Here is a 19,154-nt window from a genome sequence, read left to right as displayed (position 1 = left end):
TGCTTTCACATCACTACTAGTAGCCTAGTTTGTTTTTATCATCACTAATTTGTTCTTGGTTGTTATTGTAATATTGTTGTTGGTTGGTTGGGTGTGTAACATCACTATTGCTTAAAAGCAACATGGTTTTTTGTTTTCTTTAATCAAAATATAATTGCTCCAAAATGCTGACATCTTCATGAAGGCACTGACAGGTGGACCACCAGAGCAAACACTATTTAGCGTAGTAAACAGAGATGGTGGGGAGGTCAGTTTTTGGCTTTTTCCCTGCGTGACTTGCATCGCTTTTTTTTTTTTTTTTTTAATTTTCCTTTCTTTGACCTGAGTTTACTCTGATCCATTTCTTAATAAGTTTTTCAGTAAAAATTATCTGATAAAAAATGTTTTGTGGTAATTATAGTTTTGCATTCCGCTACCTCTGTGTAAAAAAATAACATTATTTGCATACAAAACAACACAGTGCTCTATTATTAATTATTAATTTACTCACAACTTTATATTGTGCATCACAAGTTTTAAGGGATGCACAATATAGTAGGACCCTATACTTAATTTTTTGTTCAAAATACAGTAAAAGCAGTAATTGTCAGACTTGTGACCTGTCTTGTGTTGTGTTTTGCTCCCCATGTGCCTTCCTATGCCCTACTTTTCCCTCTTATGCCCATATTTGGTTATTTTCCTGTTCCTGTCCTCGTTGTGTTAATTTGATTCCAGCTGTGTCCCATTGATTACCTCGTTTAGTTTCTATTACCTTGTGTACTTATGCCCTGTGTTTCCCTGTCTCTAGCGTTTGGTGTTATACGTCATTCTGTTTTCTACGTTCCCTGTGTGATTGGATTAATAAAGGCTCTTTGATTGGACGAATTCCTATGTTTTCTTGTTTCCGTTGCTCCAGCCAATCATAACAGTAATATTGTGAAATATTACAATAATAAAAAAAAACTGTTTAAACTGCAGAATTTTCAGCAGCCAGTACTCAGTGTCACATGATAATTGAGAAATTATTTTAATATGCTGATTTGGTGTTCAAGAAACAGTTCTTATTATCATCAGTGTCGAAAACAGTTGTGCTGCTTAATATTTTTGTGGAGACTGTGATGCATCTTTTCAGTGTTCTTTAATACAAACTTCAAACGAAATGTATTTTTGAAAATATTTTGTAACATTATTTTATTACTGTCACTTTTGATCAATTTAATGCATCCTTTCTATAAAAGTATTAAATTCTTGCAAAAAATTGTATCGACCCCAGTGCATAAATATGCATAAATATTGCATCAGAGCTGTTGGTTATTCAGTGTTACCGTCTGTTAAATTGATTCATATAGTCCTTACAAGTGGTGTAGGCTGATAACTAATGTTTTGCTACTCTAATTACTTAATCACACCATTACCAACACTTTAGCGATTTTTTTAATTAGTTTTTTTTTTTTAGCAATTTTCATTTTATTGTGCAATATGACACCTCATTAATATCTGACCCACTGAACCTGTGTTTTATTATTTGTACTGTCCTCTGTAATCAAATACTCAACATATCTATCCTATAAAGAGGTAACTCAACATAAATGAGCACCATAGATCAGGATTTGCTGTGTAACAGTGATTAACCGTCACATTAGTTGCATTCACAAGCTATTGAGCGAGAGACATGCAAAACGAGATGTTGGCCCTGTGGATTGTGACTTCACTAAAGGTTTTTGTGGAGATTTATGCCTGGTTTATGAACTGCGTTTGCCAGGATTTAATTATGCAGTTTTTTTCTTGTTGACGAGCTGGAAAAATGCTGACACTCCTGTTCTTCTGTAATTGCTCCTTTAGGAGAAGACAGAGGGATTGTAGATCATATTGCATTTAATGAAACACTACTTCCTAGGTCTTTAAAGTGGCACAGGACCTTTGAAAGTCATTCTAGTAATGTTCTGTTTGGTTGCCAGTGCCCAGTGTGCCTTTAGGTGACAGTTAGATTGAGCCCTAGGACGGTAAATGACACCCTGCTGGCCATTTTTCTTTTGACTCATGGGAAATGTTTTGCCTGGTGTTTTTCATACTCAGTCCTGCTCTTGGCTTTGTTCAGAGTTCATCAAATAGCCATGATGATAAGGACTCTCCATTGACCTGAGAGTCTGTCACGGTGGTCAGACTACAAGAGTTTTCATTCCAGACGACATGATGAGCAAGATGATCCTTTCCTCTCCTCCACCTCCAGGTCTGTGGCTTTGGGCTGAGATGCACTCTGAAATTTCTCTTTGCCCCTCTTAACCAGATAACAACTTGAATTACTTTTTTCTGCTTCTTTGAACCAATGAGGATTCATTGGCTGGCTGAGGAGTTTAGAATCTATTTTGATCCCTCCGGCTGGAATAGCTTCTCCCGCATGAGGGTGCCAATTACAGTGCCACTGGGTTCTGTGAGAGTGTGGGTGAGAAGGGGATTGGATCACAAGTCCAATAGTGTCAGACCACTTCCTTAGAAAAGAGAAAGTACTGATCTGTGGTGCTAATATCACCAAAGTGAGATGTGTTATAGCATCACAAACATCAACGCAGAACACTATGATCCAGTGCAAGCATTCAGGAGAGTGTTTACTATGAATGTTTATTGATCAGAGATAAACACAGGAGAGGGCCAAATCGCGAGGAACTGAATCAAATTATTTTTTACAAGAGATCATTTACACTGTACTAGTTCATTGTACTATTAAAAAATAGGCCAAACTCAAAACTTCCTCCTCACCGAAAAAATAACAGTTATTAACATTAAGCTGCAGAAACCATGTTTACAAGTATATGTAGCCACATTCAAACATCTATTCTGAGTTAAGAAATTTTGTTTAGAAACATTATTTTTTTTATTTTTATAATTTCATTAGTATTATTTTAATAGTTTGTTTTATACTTCTATCATGACAGCTCTCTGAAGAGTTTAGCATGGTGATGGATATGACAATGCATTTTGTCTCGGTGGAATAGATACTGAATTGCTGCTGTTGGTTAACTTGCTACTGCCAATACATATGCCAAATACGGTGCTGTGAGTATTTAAGACATACTGCTATAATAGCAGGTCTATACAGGTGGAGCTGGGGAAGGTGGAGGGTTTCAGAGGAACTGAAAGTGTGCTGCGAAATGCTCTAGTGAATGCTAACCAGCCATTTAAAAGTAAAGCAGCAAGCTTATTAGCTGCGTATGCAATGATCCAATCAGCTTGTGCCAAGTAGTTTAGTGCTGTGAATATCAGATTGCATTAACGACCCATCAGCCTGTGCCATCTAGCATTTCATGACAGAACTTGGCATGAATATGGATTATGCACATTAATGATTTTCAATGTTACTTTAATTTCTGAGATGACGCTGCCTCTCTTGCCTCCTCTTTCATCCTTTTTTTGTTTTGAAGAATGTTTTAACACCTGCCCATATCTTGAAAGTCCAATAACAGCATATATATTATATGTGCATACTCTCTTTAGTAGTATACATGTAGACCTCTGAAAGTAAGCATGACATGACAAGCAAGGCATTGATTAATGATTTATGTGTAAATGTATGATTAATGTCCTGTCTTTTATGGCTAAATTTAAACCTTTCTCACACACTTCTCACATTTAAACTGCATTGTTCTAGGATTCCTCTTAAGATGTAGTCGTGCCTCAAAGCCCAGAGGAGTTAATTTGAACTTACGGTCTGTGTTTGAACATCAGAGATCTGTCAGAGCCTCTATACGTTCAGACAGTTAAGCCCATTTTTAAGACTATAGCGTAATAGCTCTCCAGAAACCTTAATTTCAACAGTTTTAACAGTAGGTCACTAGTCGTAGAACATTGTTGATTCGCTCTTAGTGCTGCAAGTTTTCAGCTTTTCAAACTTTCCAAGGTCTGTATAATTTATTACATGCCTTTTTAAAATACAAACAGAACAGAAAAAAAAAATCACATGGCTTCAAGTCAATTTTTAATGTGAGTTTATCCTGTTTTTATGAAACACTACTTAGGGTGCAGTAAATGTTTGCTTCTTGCATTAAAGCGGCAGCTTCTGTCCCTATAAAGGAACTTTTTGGTTTTTGGGTTCTCAAGGGTCTACAGGTACATCTAAAAAAATGTGAATATCGTGAAAAAGTTAATTTTTTCTTGTAACTTATTTCAAAAAGCGAAACTTTCATATATTTTAGATTCATTACATGTAAAGTAAAACATTTCAAAAGTTTTTTGTTTTAATTTTGATGATTAGAACTTACAGTTCATGAAAGTCAAAAATCATCCCTACAGTAACCACAATAATGGGGAAGACTGCTGACTTGGCAATGATCCAGAAGACGAACATTGATGCCCTTCTCAAAGAGGGTAAGTCACAGAGGGTCATTACTGAAAGGCATCTGCTGGTGTTGGTCCACTGTGTTTTCTGAAGTCCACAGTCAAAGCAGCCATCTACTAGGAAATTTTAGATCACTTCAATGCTTCCTTCTGCTGACAAGCTTTATGGAGATGCTGATTTCATTTTCCAGCAGGACTTGGCACCTGCCCACACTGCCAAAGGTACCAAAAGCTGGTTAAATGACCATGGTGTTACTGCTTGATTGGCCAAACTCGCCTGAGAATCTATGGGGTATTGTCAAGAGGAAGATGAGAGACACCAGACCCAACAATGCAGATGACCTGAAGGCTGCTATCAAAGCAACCTGGGCTTTCATACCACCTGAGCAGTGCCACAGGCTGACTGCCTCCATGCCACGCCACATTAATGCAGTAATTCATGCAAAAGGAGGCCCAACCAAGTATTGAGTGCATAGAAATGAACATACTTTTCAAAAGCCTGACATTCCTGTTTAAAATATCCTTTTTTTTATTGATCTTATGTAATATTCTAATTTTCTGAGACACAGAATTTTGGGTTTTCATTATCTGTAAGCCATAATCATCAAAATTTCGGGAAATAAAGGCTTTAAATATTTCACTCTATGTGTAACGAATCGATATAATATATGGGTTTCACTTTCTGAATGAGTGACAAAAATCTTTGACCTTTTCACAATATTTTAATTTTTTTAGATGTACCTGTATATTAAAACCGGTGAAGGATTGCGAGACTAATTTAAAGTGTTTTAAATTCCAGGAAAGTTTAATAGGAGAAGTGACCATTTTTTCTGTCTGTGTCTGTTTGATACGACACCATGCATTAACAATGTGTAGCTGACACTCATCGGTGTTAGAGAACACAGTTTCTGCATTTTCAAACAGCCATTACACAGTCCAGACTCCAGAGCTACATACAATTTAATTAAAAGGCAGCTGCTCTGACATTGATATTGTGACAGAAATTAGATACTTTTCAAGCCTGTCGAATCAAATCAAAGTTGTTGTTTTTTTATTGTTTTCATTGAGCCCGTCTCAATTTTCTAGGTGTACAATGATCTATTTGGCTTCAGACTCTCAGAGAGTTTATTGAAACTGCCAGAATCACTTTCTAAATCAATCTGCTCTGATTCAACAATCTAGTTCATGGCAATTAAATAGATGCCAAGCGCTGAATAGAATGCAGAACTGTTCAATTCTGCCAAAGATACAGTTTTTGACCGTAAATTGTACGTGATTTTTATGTTATCATGTAATAAATGTAAAATAGTGGGCCTCATTTATCAATCTAACGTAGAAACGAGCGCAGATCCGAGGCACAAATCATTTTACGACAGAGCTCACGTGTGATTTATGAAGCATTCGTATGGCGCCAATCCCATCATACGAAAGATCATAAATTGATAAATGTGGCGGCAGAAAACAATAGTCGTTTGAATATCAAGCCCCTAAAAAGACTCCAGTTTAGAAGCCTCGCCCCTAGAGTTTAAGAATTCTAGTTCTTCTATCGCTAGGAGAGTGATAAACGCTTCACAATACTCGGCCATGACAGAGAGGAAGTCCAAGGCTTATAAAGTGTGTGTGACTGTGTGATCAGCTGTGTAATCAGAGCAATGTGAGATTGGTGACAGCTGTGTGTCGTCAGTGCAATGGATGATGGGAATTGTAGTTCAATGGTGAAGTGCAACAGTGGTGCAAGAGTCCATGCGGTGAGCGCGTGACCTCTGCTGGTGAATGGACTGGATTCGTGACACCTTAATCCACAAGAAACCCTTTAAATTTAACGGTATTATAAAACAAGAATGAAAAAAATGAGTAGCTATAAAATTTGATATTAAACTATGAAGTAAAACACAAATTAGGCTATAGTGGCATTCATTATAATACAAAATGAATGTATTAAAGCGAAACTAAACGGCATTGGGCTCACAAACCTCTCTCATTCGACATGCAAATGTTTCCATTTTTGCCATGTAACATTTGGTTGCTAAATTATTATCTATGATGTAAACAAGGCATTGTATTTCACTTTTGTTCCAATATCCACGTAAAACCTCACCCTTCACATGTGCAATAAATGTTTGTTTCGGCGCTGCACGCTGATTTTACAGTGGACCTTGTAAATTGTGCAGTGTAACTTTTATGTTTGGTTGACTGCATTGATTAATGGCTGAAATGTCAAGTTAGTAACGTTGAAATGTTGTGTGCGTGCGTGTGAGGCAAATAAAATGCATTAAGAGTGTCACAAAAACGTTTTTTGTTTGTTTTTTACTTTTGTTAATTTGCTCATTAAGATACATATATTTCGTGTAGCCCTATTTATTATATTTTAATTTCTGTTTTTCTCCATTCACAATCACAGAAGCGCTGCAGGTGCGTGATACGACGATGCGTGCATGGTCTATTTATGCTGCTATTTGCGCATATAGGCTAGCTAAAGCCCTGGAAAAAAAGCTTTGTTTGTCGGTTTAGGAAAATAATCTAAATGAACAAAATGCTGTCCCAATTTTGCCCAATTTTCGGTCGTGAATGAGGCCCATTGTCTCTATGTTTTGAATCATGACTTGTCATGTAGTCATTTAGCAGACTGTTTAATTCAGCGGTCTCCAAACAGCAGTTAAATAAAATCACAGGGGTGCACTGAGAATCTGTCATTTCAGCTCACTTTTGAACCCAGGTTCATTAATCAAGTAGACATTGGAGATGATCAGACTAACTTTCCAATTCAAGATGGACCCCTACCAGGAATCTAAGTGGTACCTCTTAAATAAATCCCCTTGAAAGGCCCAACCACAAGACTTCTATAAAAACCATGGTCCAAAATCATTAACTCTTACAGCTTGTTTGCCAAAACCCAATTCATGATTTTGTGCAGCAAAACCCAATCAAAAATCAGCATGCTACAGCAATATATGAGAGATATGATTGTGAGAGATGAAGCAATATGAAGCTCCTATAAGATGATAAACAGGTTAAAAAAATAATTATAGATAGTTTGTGTATTTATCATGCAGATAAAGCTGTATTTCCAGCATCTGCATAATTTGTGTATGTGAATGTATATGTTTTATGAAGCATTGATGGTAGACATTCTTCTATTTTGTGTTTGTGCCCTGCTAATGTTTTTGTAGCCATATGCTGCTCCTTATGCTTTCGAATGGATCACTGATTTTTTGGAGTGACTGGAGAATAATGATGAAAGTGTATCTTGCTTCAAAACACACAGAGAAAATGACAAAAAAATGTAATGTCAAGAGATGTTTTTGTGGCTGCTAATGGAAGGCAATGGATGGTTTCTGAAATAACATATAAATGAGAGCTCCATTAGGTTTATTTGTGAGGTCTTTGTGTCATTTTATGGCTGAACTGTTTGACCGAAGTGACCTACTTTATCTGCCCTTAATTGACTCTCTTTTTCTTCCTGTTTCCCAGAAACCTGTTAGATCGGGACACGTTCTCCAAGTCTGATCCTTGTAAGTACTTCTCTTTTTATTCATAGCTGAAGCACTTTTTTTTAACCTAAAATCATTTTAAAAACTTTATTTTTTATTTTTTACACACATTCAAAAACTCCAGGCTTCGTACCCCACTGACACGTTGTTCTCAGGTTTGGTCTCTTCCACACACCTCTTCGACTTTCTTCCGCTTTCCACACTTTGCCTGCAATTTGTCTTCTCTGCTATTTCTGCAAGTTGCCTAAAACACATGCATAGAATTTGCATCACAATGCGACAGCTTTTCTTCACTATCAACAGAAATGCAGAAGTGTTTAATATATGCAGAGCATGAGCTCAGCCCCCTGAATACAAATGCTTCATGAGTCATGGGGACATTTAGACCTGTGTACAGTAAATCTCTTGCTGAAGACATGGGATTATGAAATAGAGAGCAGTGGGTCAAATAGTCTGGCAACCTTTGCAATTCTAATCTTTGGAAGATGAACATTTATTGCTAAGACATTGCTCTTTCATCAAGGAAACTTAATGTTTAACATTAATATAATTAAATTATTAGAATTTTGTTCATCTTCATTTAACCCTCACGCTCCAAAATGTTGTATGTGTAAAACTAATAACTGAAATGAACCTTTTTATTTTCCTTTCAAACATTTTTGTATGTACCCTTGGCCCAATAAAAAAACAGTAGATAGATATTGACTCTTTAACCTTATGGTTAATCACAAAGCAAGTATGAACTTTTGGCTCCAAAATACAAAATACAAAAAAAAAAAAGGTTTGAATGTATGCAAGCCATGCTTTACTGTTAGCAAACATCCCCGATGCTGCCCGCACTGAGTTCTGTTCAGATAAATATGTGCTGCACTTCTCTCACAGTAACAAAACAAACACAACAAAAATTACAGCAGTGAGAAAACTGCAATTAAGAAATCATCTTATGATAACAATGTAGATGTTTGCATGAGCTCTGCAATTTGGCACTCCAGTAAAGTCCAGTCATGTTTTTTTTTTACATTGCACGTTTTTTACTAGCAGCTTCACAGTACTAAATTGTCAGTGTCGTTTTCAGTTATAATTACTACGCAGCTCCTCACTTTGAAGAAAGGTCATGTTAAATCTCTTTACTGGTAAATGCAAGGTTTTCAAGAAAACGTTTTCTTTTTTTTTTTTTAGAGGTAATATATATATATATATATATTTTTTTTTTAAATATAATGTTGTGAATAAAATAGTTAACCTAAAAATAAATAGTGTTATCACTTTATTGTTCCATATCCACATGTCTCACAAAAGGAGATGTTGGGCAGAATGATGTGTTAGTCAGTTAATTTTTCACACAGTTAATTAAATGGTGAATGTCTCTGTCTTTCATTCCATTTTGTGAGCCACATTTATTTATATATGTTGTACAAAAATCATTGTTATTGTATAATATTATGTAATTGTTTGTCATTGCAAAAGCTTAATAAATGAAAGCCTACAATTGCTTAGTCAATTAAATAATTAATGATTAGTCAATTAATCATTCTAATAATCATTAGATGATTCATTATCCAAATAAGCATTTGTTACAGCCCTACATTGTATAGAATAATTAAAAAATATTGTATAGGCCTAATAATGTGGCTTGTGATTTCTTCCAAAATTCTATACACAAATTATAGGAAATTATAAAGTCTATTTCACAGGAGAAAAATGTAAGCAGGAAACTCAATTTATTCTCCATTTCATTTCATTATTGTCTATAAGTAAAATCTGAGACATTAACAAAAGACCTCGTTTGTGACGTTTCTTTTCTGTGGGTTACTAAGCTTCTCATTGTTCAGCTGTGCTTCAGAGACGCATCTACAGTCACTGTAACATAAAAGCTTTTTCTTAAAAAGGAAATAGATGCTGATTTCTCTCTCTCTCTTTCTCTCTCTCTTTCTCTCTCTCTCTCTCTCTCTCTCTCTCTCTCATCTTCTCAGTGTGTGTTCTGTACACTCAGGGAGTGGAGTCTAAGCAGTGGCGTGAGGTAAGTGTCCACATTCAGGAACAAACCCACAATCAGCTCTGACAGAGACTCCCTCATTTGCCCTAATCAGCTCTGCATATCCTCTCTGTCTCTCCGCCCCCTTCAGTCTCTCCGCAGCCCTCTGGTACCCATCACTGCCCATTGATTCTCCTGTTGAATATTCATGAATCTGTCCCCATGGCCCAGAGTGATTGACTGTTAAGATGATTCTACACTTTCCGTTAGCGATTAGCATTAAAGTCGATCTGGCTCTAAAGTTACAGGCCAATGGATTTGTAATGCTTCCCAGCTCACTAAATGTGATTTTTCACACTTAAATTGCGTTGAGCTGGAGGACCCGGCCTTTGGATTTGGCAGGTCATTGCAATCAGCTGAAAATCGGACATCCTCAGGCTATCATATCCATCACTGAGCTAGCGAAAAAGACCTTGAGTATGAAAAATCGCATTGCGATTCTCTTTTGCAAGTCTTGATTTGTGTTTCAGACCCTTTTAATTGAATCCCTTATTAGTGGGTGACAGTTGTTCTAGCAGATGTTCTCAAGTGAATGCGTCAAAGCAGTCGTAAATGTCAGGATATGCGCATGAGGAGCTGTAACAACTTTTTGACCCAAAATAAAACTGGTACCAGTGTCAATTTTTCTTCTTCACAGATGGTTTTGATGGAACACCTTTCTCCTACGATGAAAGGTGATGGCTTACATAACACCGAGCAGGTTGTTAACTCTTGATTAGCTGTGTCGACTCTTTCTCCATGCCTCTGCCCATATAAGATGCCTCTTGTTTGGGTATAATACCAACCGCTGTGGAAAAGAGGCAGTCAAGTTGTAAGGGATTGATAAGGATGGATCGTTTTTCTGTCTCAGCAGGAGATTTGGGAGTATGTGTGTCTGTCTCTTTGTTACTAACACAGCATAAGCGCCTTACTTTGACTGAGTGATTGTGTCCATGGTTCGACTACTGTATCTCACATTCTTGTTTTCTTATATTTTTTACTATATTAAATTGTTTACTCATTAATAAGCAACTAACCACGGAATTTTATGCATTAGAGCGATCTTAACATGGATTATAGTGTTGTCTTGACTGTATATTAAAGTTGCTGTAACACAGTCTATAGAGTAGCTTAATGCTTTGAGGTAAATTGTATTTTTTGGTAGTTAAGGTATAGTTCTTTAGATAAATAGTTCAGCAAAAATAAAATAAAATGATAATAATAATAATTTAACCATTTGTCATTCCAAAAAACCTGAATGACTTGCTTTCTTCTGTGAAACTTAGAGAATATTTTGAGAAATGTCTCAGTGTTTTTTCTCTGTACAGTGCAAGTAAATAGCAGCCAAAATTGTTTTGTTACCAACATTATTCCAAAATACCTTTTTTATGCTGAAAAGAAGAAAGAAATTCATTCAGGTTTGGAACAACATGAGGATGAGTAAATGTTGACATTTATGAAGCTCAATATGGTGTTAAACATGAACGATATGCTTCAACTACCACGCTCTGTTTCCTGCTTCCCATAGATGAGCTGCCTATGATTGCATGGATTGATGGACGGGCGGAAATGCATCAGTGTGTTTTGCGTGGCTAAACAAAAAAAAAAAAAAGGCTAATAGGGATAGTGTCATTCCAATAAAAAAATCATGTACAGTACCTTTAAGATAGTTTAACATGATTTGCAGTTGTAAATATTTCAAATCTAAAGACCTATTCACACCAAGAACAATAACTTTAATGATGGTAATTGATAACGCTTATTTTAAACGTGCTCTGCAGTAATGTTGCATGCCTCATTAAATGCTCAAGCTCTTTAAATTTGGATGGATTGTGATTCACTGTCAATGTTTTTTTATCAGGCATTAGCTGGAAAAAAAAAGTTTTGAAAGTGATTTCAACAATATCACTCCAGTTTTTTGGGGTCGGTATTGTTATTGCTGTGTTGCGGACTTCCCAATTCTTATGGAATTAGAACAAATATTAAAATGTTATAATCATAGTTATCTTCCTTAGACTGGATGCTGACGTAGTTATCCTTGGTGTGAATGGACCTTTACATAAAAACTAAAGCTCTTCAAGAAAAACTTCTTGAAATCCCAAATTTCTTATCTGTGACTTGAGAACATGAGATTTCTTTCCCTTCTAATATTATTGACTATTGAGAGTCAGGTTTCAACAGGTTTCAGCTCTTTTTCACTGTGCCTTGGCTACCTCTTTAACACTCAATGGGAGGTAAAGCTTTTTCAAAAGCAGTTTGGAGATTTAAGTTTAATGTTTTTCTTTGCATCTCCTCTCTCCGATGGGATTTCTGTCCAAAGACAATTTTGACAAAAAGGTTGGAAACCAGTGCAATACTTGCAGAATAATGTGCCATATGAAAAACTGTAAAAGGCTTTATGTGCAGCAGCAGGTTAACAGAATGATTTATAGCAGATGTAAAGTCAGGCTGAGAGGTGGTATTAGCAGTGCATAAAGCATTATGTTATGAATCCTAATGACTTCGTGCTCTTCTATCACAGAGCTTTGCTTGAGAAGGTTCAGTCATTCCTAGCCAGTGCAATTATCAATGTTTATGGGCTTGAAATATAAACTCATTCTAATTTTTACAGATTTAAGAGTGTTATTTGTGGTTCAGGCTACGTGATATGGAAATGGTCTTTTAATACGAAAGTTTATGCATCTCTAAACCACTGCTGAGAACATCAGACATGCCTCAGGCTGTAAGCATATATTACACTGATACAATGTCTATCTTTATCATTAACAAGAGCACTGTGGGATGGTCTTTACTGTACGTTTAAATCACCTCCAGAGACCCCCCCCCCCAAAAAAAAGCTTTGTGAATTTAGTATTTTTTCATGTCATTACATTGTTTAGAGCATTAGAAAAAAAGGGAAAATTAAAATTTTTGAAAAATTATATTTTATTCATGTCTTATTCTATGTCCTATGATTAAGTTTTTCTAAAAATAAAATGGCATGAATAGACATCAAAAAGGCAAAAAATGGATTTAAAAAAAAAAAACAATACATTTTTAGGTTTCATTTTTTTCTTCTAAACTTTGTTTAAGGATGATTCTCAACTATGTTATAAAATATATAACAAAATTTATTTGATTTATTTATTTTATGCAATATGTGTGTAAAAATGTCCATAAACTGGTTTTCCCATTAAACACAGTGTATCTATACTGTATTTAATTAGCATATTAATGGGTTGCTGTTGGAAGAGAATTGTCATAATGGGAGTAATAATTGGCCAGATTTTCATAATAATATCTAATATTTCATAACAAAATAGATATATAATTTATTTTCCTATTCAATTGTTATGTCTCCCAAAATGCATCATAAACATCATTTTAGTCCTGGTGTCCTCCACAGTGGACATGTATGAAATTATGTCCTGGTTCATAACAGGAAGTCATATTTGAATTTGAAAACCCATAACATTTTCCTGAGATGGTGCTTTATGACAAACAATTTGAAAATTATTCAGATTTAAATGACAATTACAAAATAATAATCATATTTCCATAAGGATGTAAAATTTTTCACTAAATTAAATTTAGCCATCTTTAAAGACCTAGGAGAGGGTGTGGTCATGGTGAAACTTCCAATCATTTAGTATCTCTATAAAGCCCTGAATGTGCTCTGTACAGGACATCCAGACTTACAACTGTGACATGTGAGGTCTCACTGAAACATGTGAGAAATTCACTGAAATAGAATGTCCACTACAGAGGCAAAAACTCCATAGCTGGGTCCAGGGCTGGACTGGGACAAAAAATCGGCCCTGGCATTTTGGCCCAGACCGGCCCACTACATACGATCAAAATACTACCCATCTTTGCACGCTCTTGAATATGTATACCAGCTCATATTCCATAAAAGCACTAAAGCCATATAATAATAGGTAGGAAAGAGTGAGAGTTGACACATTAAAAACTTCTAAAAAGTGTAATTTATTAATATAATAAAACTATAATCCACACTGATGAATCCTAAAACTATAGGCCTATATAGTTATGACATCCTGTGTATGTGCCTGTGTGTTTGAGGGAGAAAGGGACGAGACATGATAAATGGTTGATCAGATGATCACTGTTTCTCATAGTATAGCATTAAATAAACTGTAAACTTACTTAGTCAAATTTGTATGGTATCGAGCTTATATATATTAACATTTACATTTAGTAATTTAGCAGAGACTTTTATCCAAAGCGACTTACAAATGAGGACAATGGAAATATATATGTATTATGTGTGCGTGTTTTGTTTTTTTGCAAATGATTTATTCTAATACAATATTCTCATCGGTTTTCTGTCAGCTGTGACATAGGCTTTAAATCTGCATGTTTTTATATTTTATCCAAGGGCTTTTTATTTTTTTTTACTTTTATAGAGGGCATTTTGCCACTAATCTCATTAACTTTCATTTCAAATTCTTACATTTGATCTATAAATTCAATCCTAATAATGTGATTGTTATTATCTATACGTTATCAAATTAAATAATTTACACTGAAAAATACAACTACATTAAATTATGAGATTCTTTTAATTATTATTATATATTTTTTTTGAATATACAAACAAGAAATGATGGTGGAAATGATACTTTTCAACGAAATTAAAACGTCAGTAGGTGCCAGTAGTGAGCGTTTAATGAGTGAGTCATTGAGTCATTCATTCAAACGATTTGTTCAAACGGCTGATTCATCAGATGTAAATGCATGGGCTAATGAAACTTTGACATTCAGCAATGAATCGGATGGTTGCTTTGAGATGCGCTGTGGTTCCGCCAAAAATGTAATATTTTTGTATTTGCTCATTGAACTGTTTATAGAACTATTAAACAGTAGTAGTGATGAGTGATGTTGCCATCACTTTCCATTTTGAATTTTTACCCCAGTATGCTGAGCTTGTTAGTTTTGAGCGTTTTCATTTCTCCTGGAGAGGCTGCGTGAGCCTCGCCTCAGCAGCGCAACTTTATACTGTCAATAGATGCATTATAAACAGTAGCTATCATACGGCTGTACGCACTGTGCGTACCATGAGCGCTCAGACTGACCTGAGATATGCTCCGCAAACATTTCAGCAGTAAATTATAGGCCTGTGTGTCTCATTCTGTCGACTGAACCAGCCATGTCATTAATAATGAATGAATCAGTCTTTTGTATTCCAAAGTCAATTTATAAACATTACGCCAAATAGAAACAGAAAATCGTGCTACACGCACTTTCATGAGATCTGGTTAGACAACAACAATTCATTTGTAGCCTATTTTACAAACGGGAATACAACGAATTCATGAGAATGTTTTACATTCAAGCTACCCGTAAAATTTATAGTGAAAAGTTCTTTAAAATCTTCTGGAATGCAATAACGTAATTTTTAAAGCTGTTTTTAAAGCATTTGCTGCATGGATTAAAAAAATAAGCTAATAAATAATTCACATATCAGACAAAATTGCGTTGCAGATTTGTTTAAATTGTAAGGTATTAAGAGCAGAGCAACAACAAAAAAAAAACATAAAGCATCGTGCCTGCTTTTCCTTATTTTTATAGGCTATTTTAGACGGTGTTGAAAAAAAGACTCGCCATCTCCTCGTTGGACGTGCCTTTTATAGAGAAATGCATCTTTACGGATTACATAATGAAAGAGTTTTTGTTTTCGATTTGAATTATTTCGTTTTTAGTAATTTAAAGCTTTCTATAGATATATTTATCATATTTGTGATTGTGACTCAATTCGTTGAGTTTCGGTTCATCATTGTGAAGCACTCCTTTTCAAGACGAGACGTCAAGCGCATCCTCTGTTTTGTTGATATTGTGAATGCACACAAATAAAAGTAGACCCTTTACAGTTCCGAATGATGTATTACTCTTACCTTTATGAGCAAAAATTACGGCGTATTTGAAGTTGTTTCCACTATCAAGAAAAAAATGCAAGTGACCGCTCTGGCGCCTCCATGTCCTGCAAAGTGCTTCAGCTTCCACTCTACACACAAACGATTAGATATGCACCTAGCCACGTTTACATAGTTCAAACATTTAAACTAACATTGTGATATGCTTGAACTGTTTATATCTATAGATTTTGTTTTAGGCAAGTCATGATAATTTGAGAAGGCTAAATTGATTAAACATAGTCTATGATCAGCTCACTGTCTTTACAAACAAACAAACAAAAAAACACTTACATTTAACGAACAAAAAATGCTCCAAGCGTTTTTATAAATTCACTTTATAAAAAACTAAACAAAATGTAATCATTTTACTATTGCATACGCCCCCCCCCCCCCCAAAAAAAATTGGAAGAAACCCTTGGAATAAATCCTGCTGGCGCCCCTGGTAGCTATATCCACTAGTCACCACTAAATGTAATAAAATCAGAATAATACTTGCGTTTTGGTGTTTACATAGTTATTTTTGGTTATGATGTTTTAATCATGTTACTTGTCTGGCATTAATGAAGCATTAATGTCTAGCCCTGAGTCTATGTGCCCGGACGGCCCCAACCCAATTTAAACCCTGGTCTCCTTCCTTTCTGCATGGCCAGGGTGTTGTAACACCCTTCTGGTGATTCATTTATTTATGCGTTTCTCATCTGCTTCATATTGTTTAATTATTCATGGGAAACACAATTAGCTGAGGGAACAGACTGCAGAGCATCCTTCAAAAATACAGTGAAAGACGACAGGTTTATCTTCCTCCTCTTCTCTTCTCTTCTCTTCTCTTCTCTTCTCTTCTCTTCTCTTCTCTTCTCTTCTCTTCTCTTCTCTTCTCTTCTCTTCTCTTCTCTTCTCTACTCTAAACACATTACTTTCACTTCCTTCCTTTCTTCCTTCCTGCATTCCTTATTTTCTTCTTGTTTTCTTTTCCTTCTTCATTTTCCTTTCCATTGGCAGAAGATTCTAAAATATTCACCACATTCTGTAATTCCAAACTCTGATTTACGTTTCTTACATAAAACCAGCAAGGCAGACATCCTTACAGAGACAGTAGAAGACGAAGAGGAGGATCATTAGTGGATCGAAGCCCTTTTGCATTTTCAGAGGATGTAACACAAGGAATGAAATGTCAATGTTTATGGTTGCACATATAGCATAGAGAGCTGGACCCAAAGTGTTATTTGTACATTAACATAAAAATCTCAGTAGTTTACAGTGCTGCATTTGTTCTGGTGGATGAATAGATTGTCATTAAAGTGGCGTCCCAAGCTTGAGCTTAGAACTCATGAATATTCCTAATATCCTAAGCAGGGGTTTCCGTTATTCATCAGTATCACCTCTCAAAAAATCACCTCTTGCTGTCCTAGTTTTTTCCTAAGGCTGCAGAGTCACAGGAACAGGGCAGTTAATGGACTAAACAGTGTGTCTGTGGCCGCACAGTGTCAACTTTTTCATTCCTATGTAGTTCTTCTCTCTCTCTTTTTGTGTAGTTTGGGAGAACTGAAGTCATCGACAACACCCTGAACCCAGACTTTGTGAGAAAGTACATCCTGGACTATTTCTTCGAGGAGAAGCAGAATCTGCGCTTTGACATGTGAGTTATTCCCTTTGATGCTGACACACAGGAATCTGCCTCGCGGTGCGATGAGCTGTCCCACTCCGGTCTTTCTGCTCTCGCTCTGTTTGTCTCCCTCTCTCCCAGCGCGTCCTCCTTGGTAATTATTGATGCTGCTCTCTCTTGACTGTCATGTGTAAGGGGCTGGATCAGTGAAAGGGAGATAAATATTTCAGATGAGTTTTATCCTCAATCTTCACGCAGCCGTTCAAACGCAAATGTGTGACGTGGGATCCCAGATGATTTACAACGTGTTCTTCCCTTCCCATGCCCGACTGTCCATCTCGCTCTCATTCACCTTCTTAAATGGGCTCTGTTGAGTTGAAAAAGGCCTGCTACACTGCAGGCTGGACTTAATTGGAGAGTTCAGAATGCTGTCAGCGGGAAACCTTCCACGATTATGCGAATTCCAGCTTATACCAATGCAAATATTCACAGAGCCAACCAGCTGTGCTCCAGAGCTCCAAATTTTAACAGCATCAAGAATTTAAATGCACACTAAGGGGGATCTGATTTAAAGGGAAATGTATCATTTTTATTTCAGCGAAATTAAATACAAAAAATTACAGGATATTCTATTGTTTGGACAGAATTATGGCAACAACCAGATGCAAATTAAAGTTTTGATTTTTAAAGACAATGCATCTGAAGGAGTGACAGATTTTTTCTTCTGATATTGTATTGACTTAAAGAAATGTTCTCTACAAGAAATCAAAATATTAACTTTATGGGGGGGATCACGTGACGCTTTCATGAGCCAAGTCACACATTAGCTGAGCTCGGTGTATATTACCTTCTTTTGCTGTTGTTCGTCTTCTTTTTTTACATTTGGGGTAGGGTTTTTCATTTGTTGTTGGTCTGGAGATGTCACACAGTCGGAAACTCGCTTATCTCTCACCATCATCCTCGCCAATTAAGAAGAAAACTAAACCAACAGCCGCATCGGGCAGAGCCGACATTGAAGACAACAAGGTGGTCACTATAAAGCGATTTGAGGACATTTTGAAGGCTGAATTAGCAGCAATGCGTACCGAATTCGCCTCTCACATGACTACAATCCAGAATATATGCTCTAAAGTTGACTTTTTAATCGGGGAACAGAGAGAGCAGAAAAAAGTGATTGGCAACCACACTGGCCATCTGGATGCCCTCTAGCAGCAGGTGACTGATTTACAAGACCGCAGCAGACGCAGTACTCTCCGCCTGCTGGGACTACCTGAAGGGGCCGAGAAGGATGACCCGATCAGCTTTCTGAAACGGTCACTACTGATTTGGATCTCATCACTTGCGGGCAAAGATATCGAGATCGAACGCACGTATCGAGTTTACTCCAGAGCTTCAACGGATCTCTCCAAACCGCGGGTGTTTCTCTTCAAACTGTTACCTACAATGACAGGAATTGGATTCTTAATGAAGCAAGACACTGCGGTCCTGTGAAAGTGAATTACGGTGCGATTTTGAGCTTCTTCCCCGACTTCTCTCCCGTGATTGGCAAAGAAGCAGAGTTCCCTCAGTACAGTACGGAAGGAATTGAAAGAGGCAGGTCTGCAGACCTTTCTTCTGTATCCAGCTAATGCACCAAACTAATGCACTCACCGGACGAAGCGCGTCAATTCCTGAGCTCCATTCCCGCTCCTCATTCTCCTGGGATGGACGTAGCATAAGGGTTTGATAATAATACAGAGTGACTCGAATTCTGATGTACTGATCTAGAACTTCATGTGATAATCGCTACTGGCAGTTCTTTATGTAAGCAAGGAAACTTG

At 36.5% G+C, this 19,154-nt stretch overlaps 1 protein-coding gene across 1 annotated transcript in view; it reads left to right on the top strand.

Annotated features, from left to right (window-relative positions):
- The window catches only part of cpne5a (copine Va), a gene marked incomplete at both ends in the record, with an annotated part of 89,830 nt that overhangs the window by 5,732 nt on the left and 64,944 nt on the right, over nt 1-19,154 (top strand). The window contains 3 exons of the mRNA XM_079383948.1: nt 7,783-7,823; nt 9,776-9,822; nt 17,264-17,367. Coding sequence (XP_079240074.1) covers nt 7,783-7,823; nt 9,776-9,822; nt 17,264-17,367 — 192 coding nt within the window. The remainder of the gene's footprint in view (nt 1-7,782; nt 7,824-9,775; nt 9,823-17,263; nt 17,368-19,154) is intronic.

The sequence above is a fragment of the Barbus barbus genome (assembly GCF_936440315.1).
Source record: "Barbus barbus genome assembly, chromosome: 29".
NCBI classification, from domain to species: domain Eukaryota; kingdom Metazoa; phylum Chordata; class Actinopteri; order Cypriniformes; family Cyprinidae; genus Barbus; species Barbus barbus.
Note: the sequence above shows the minus strand (reverse complement) of the source record. Positions and strands in the feature narration are given on the sequence as shown.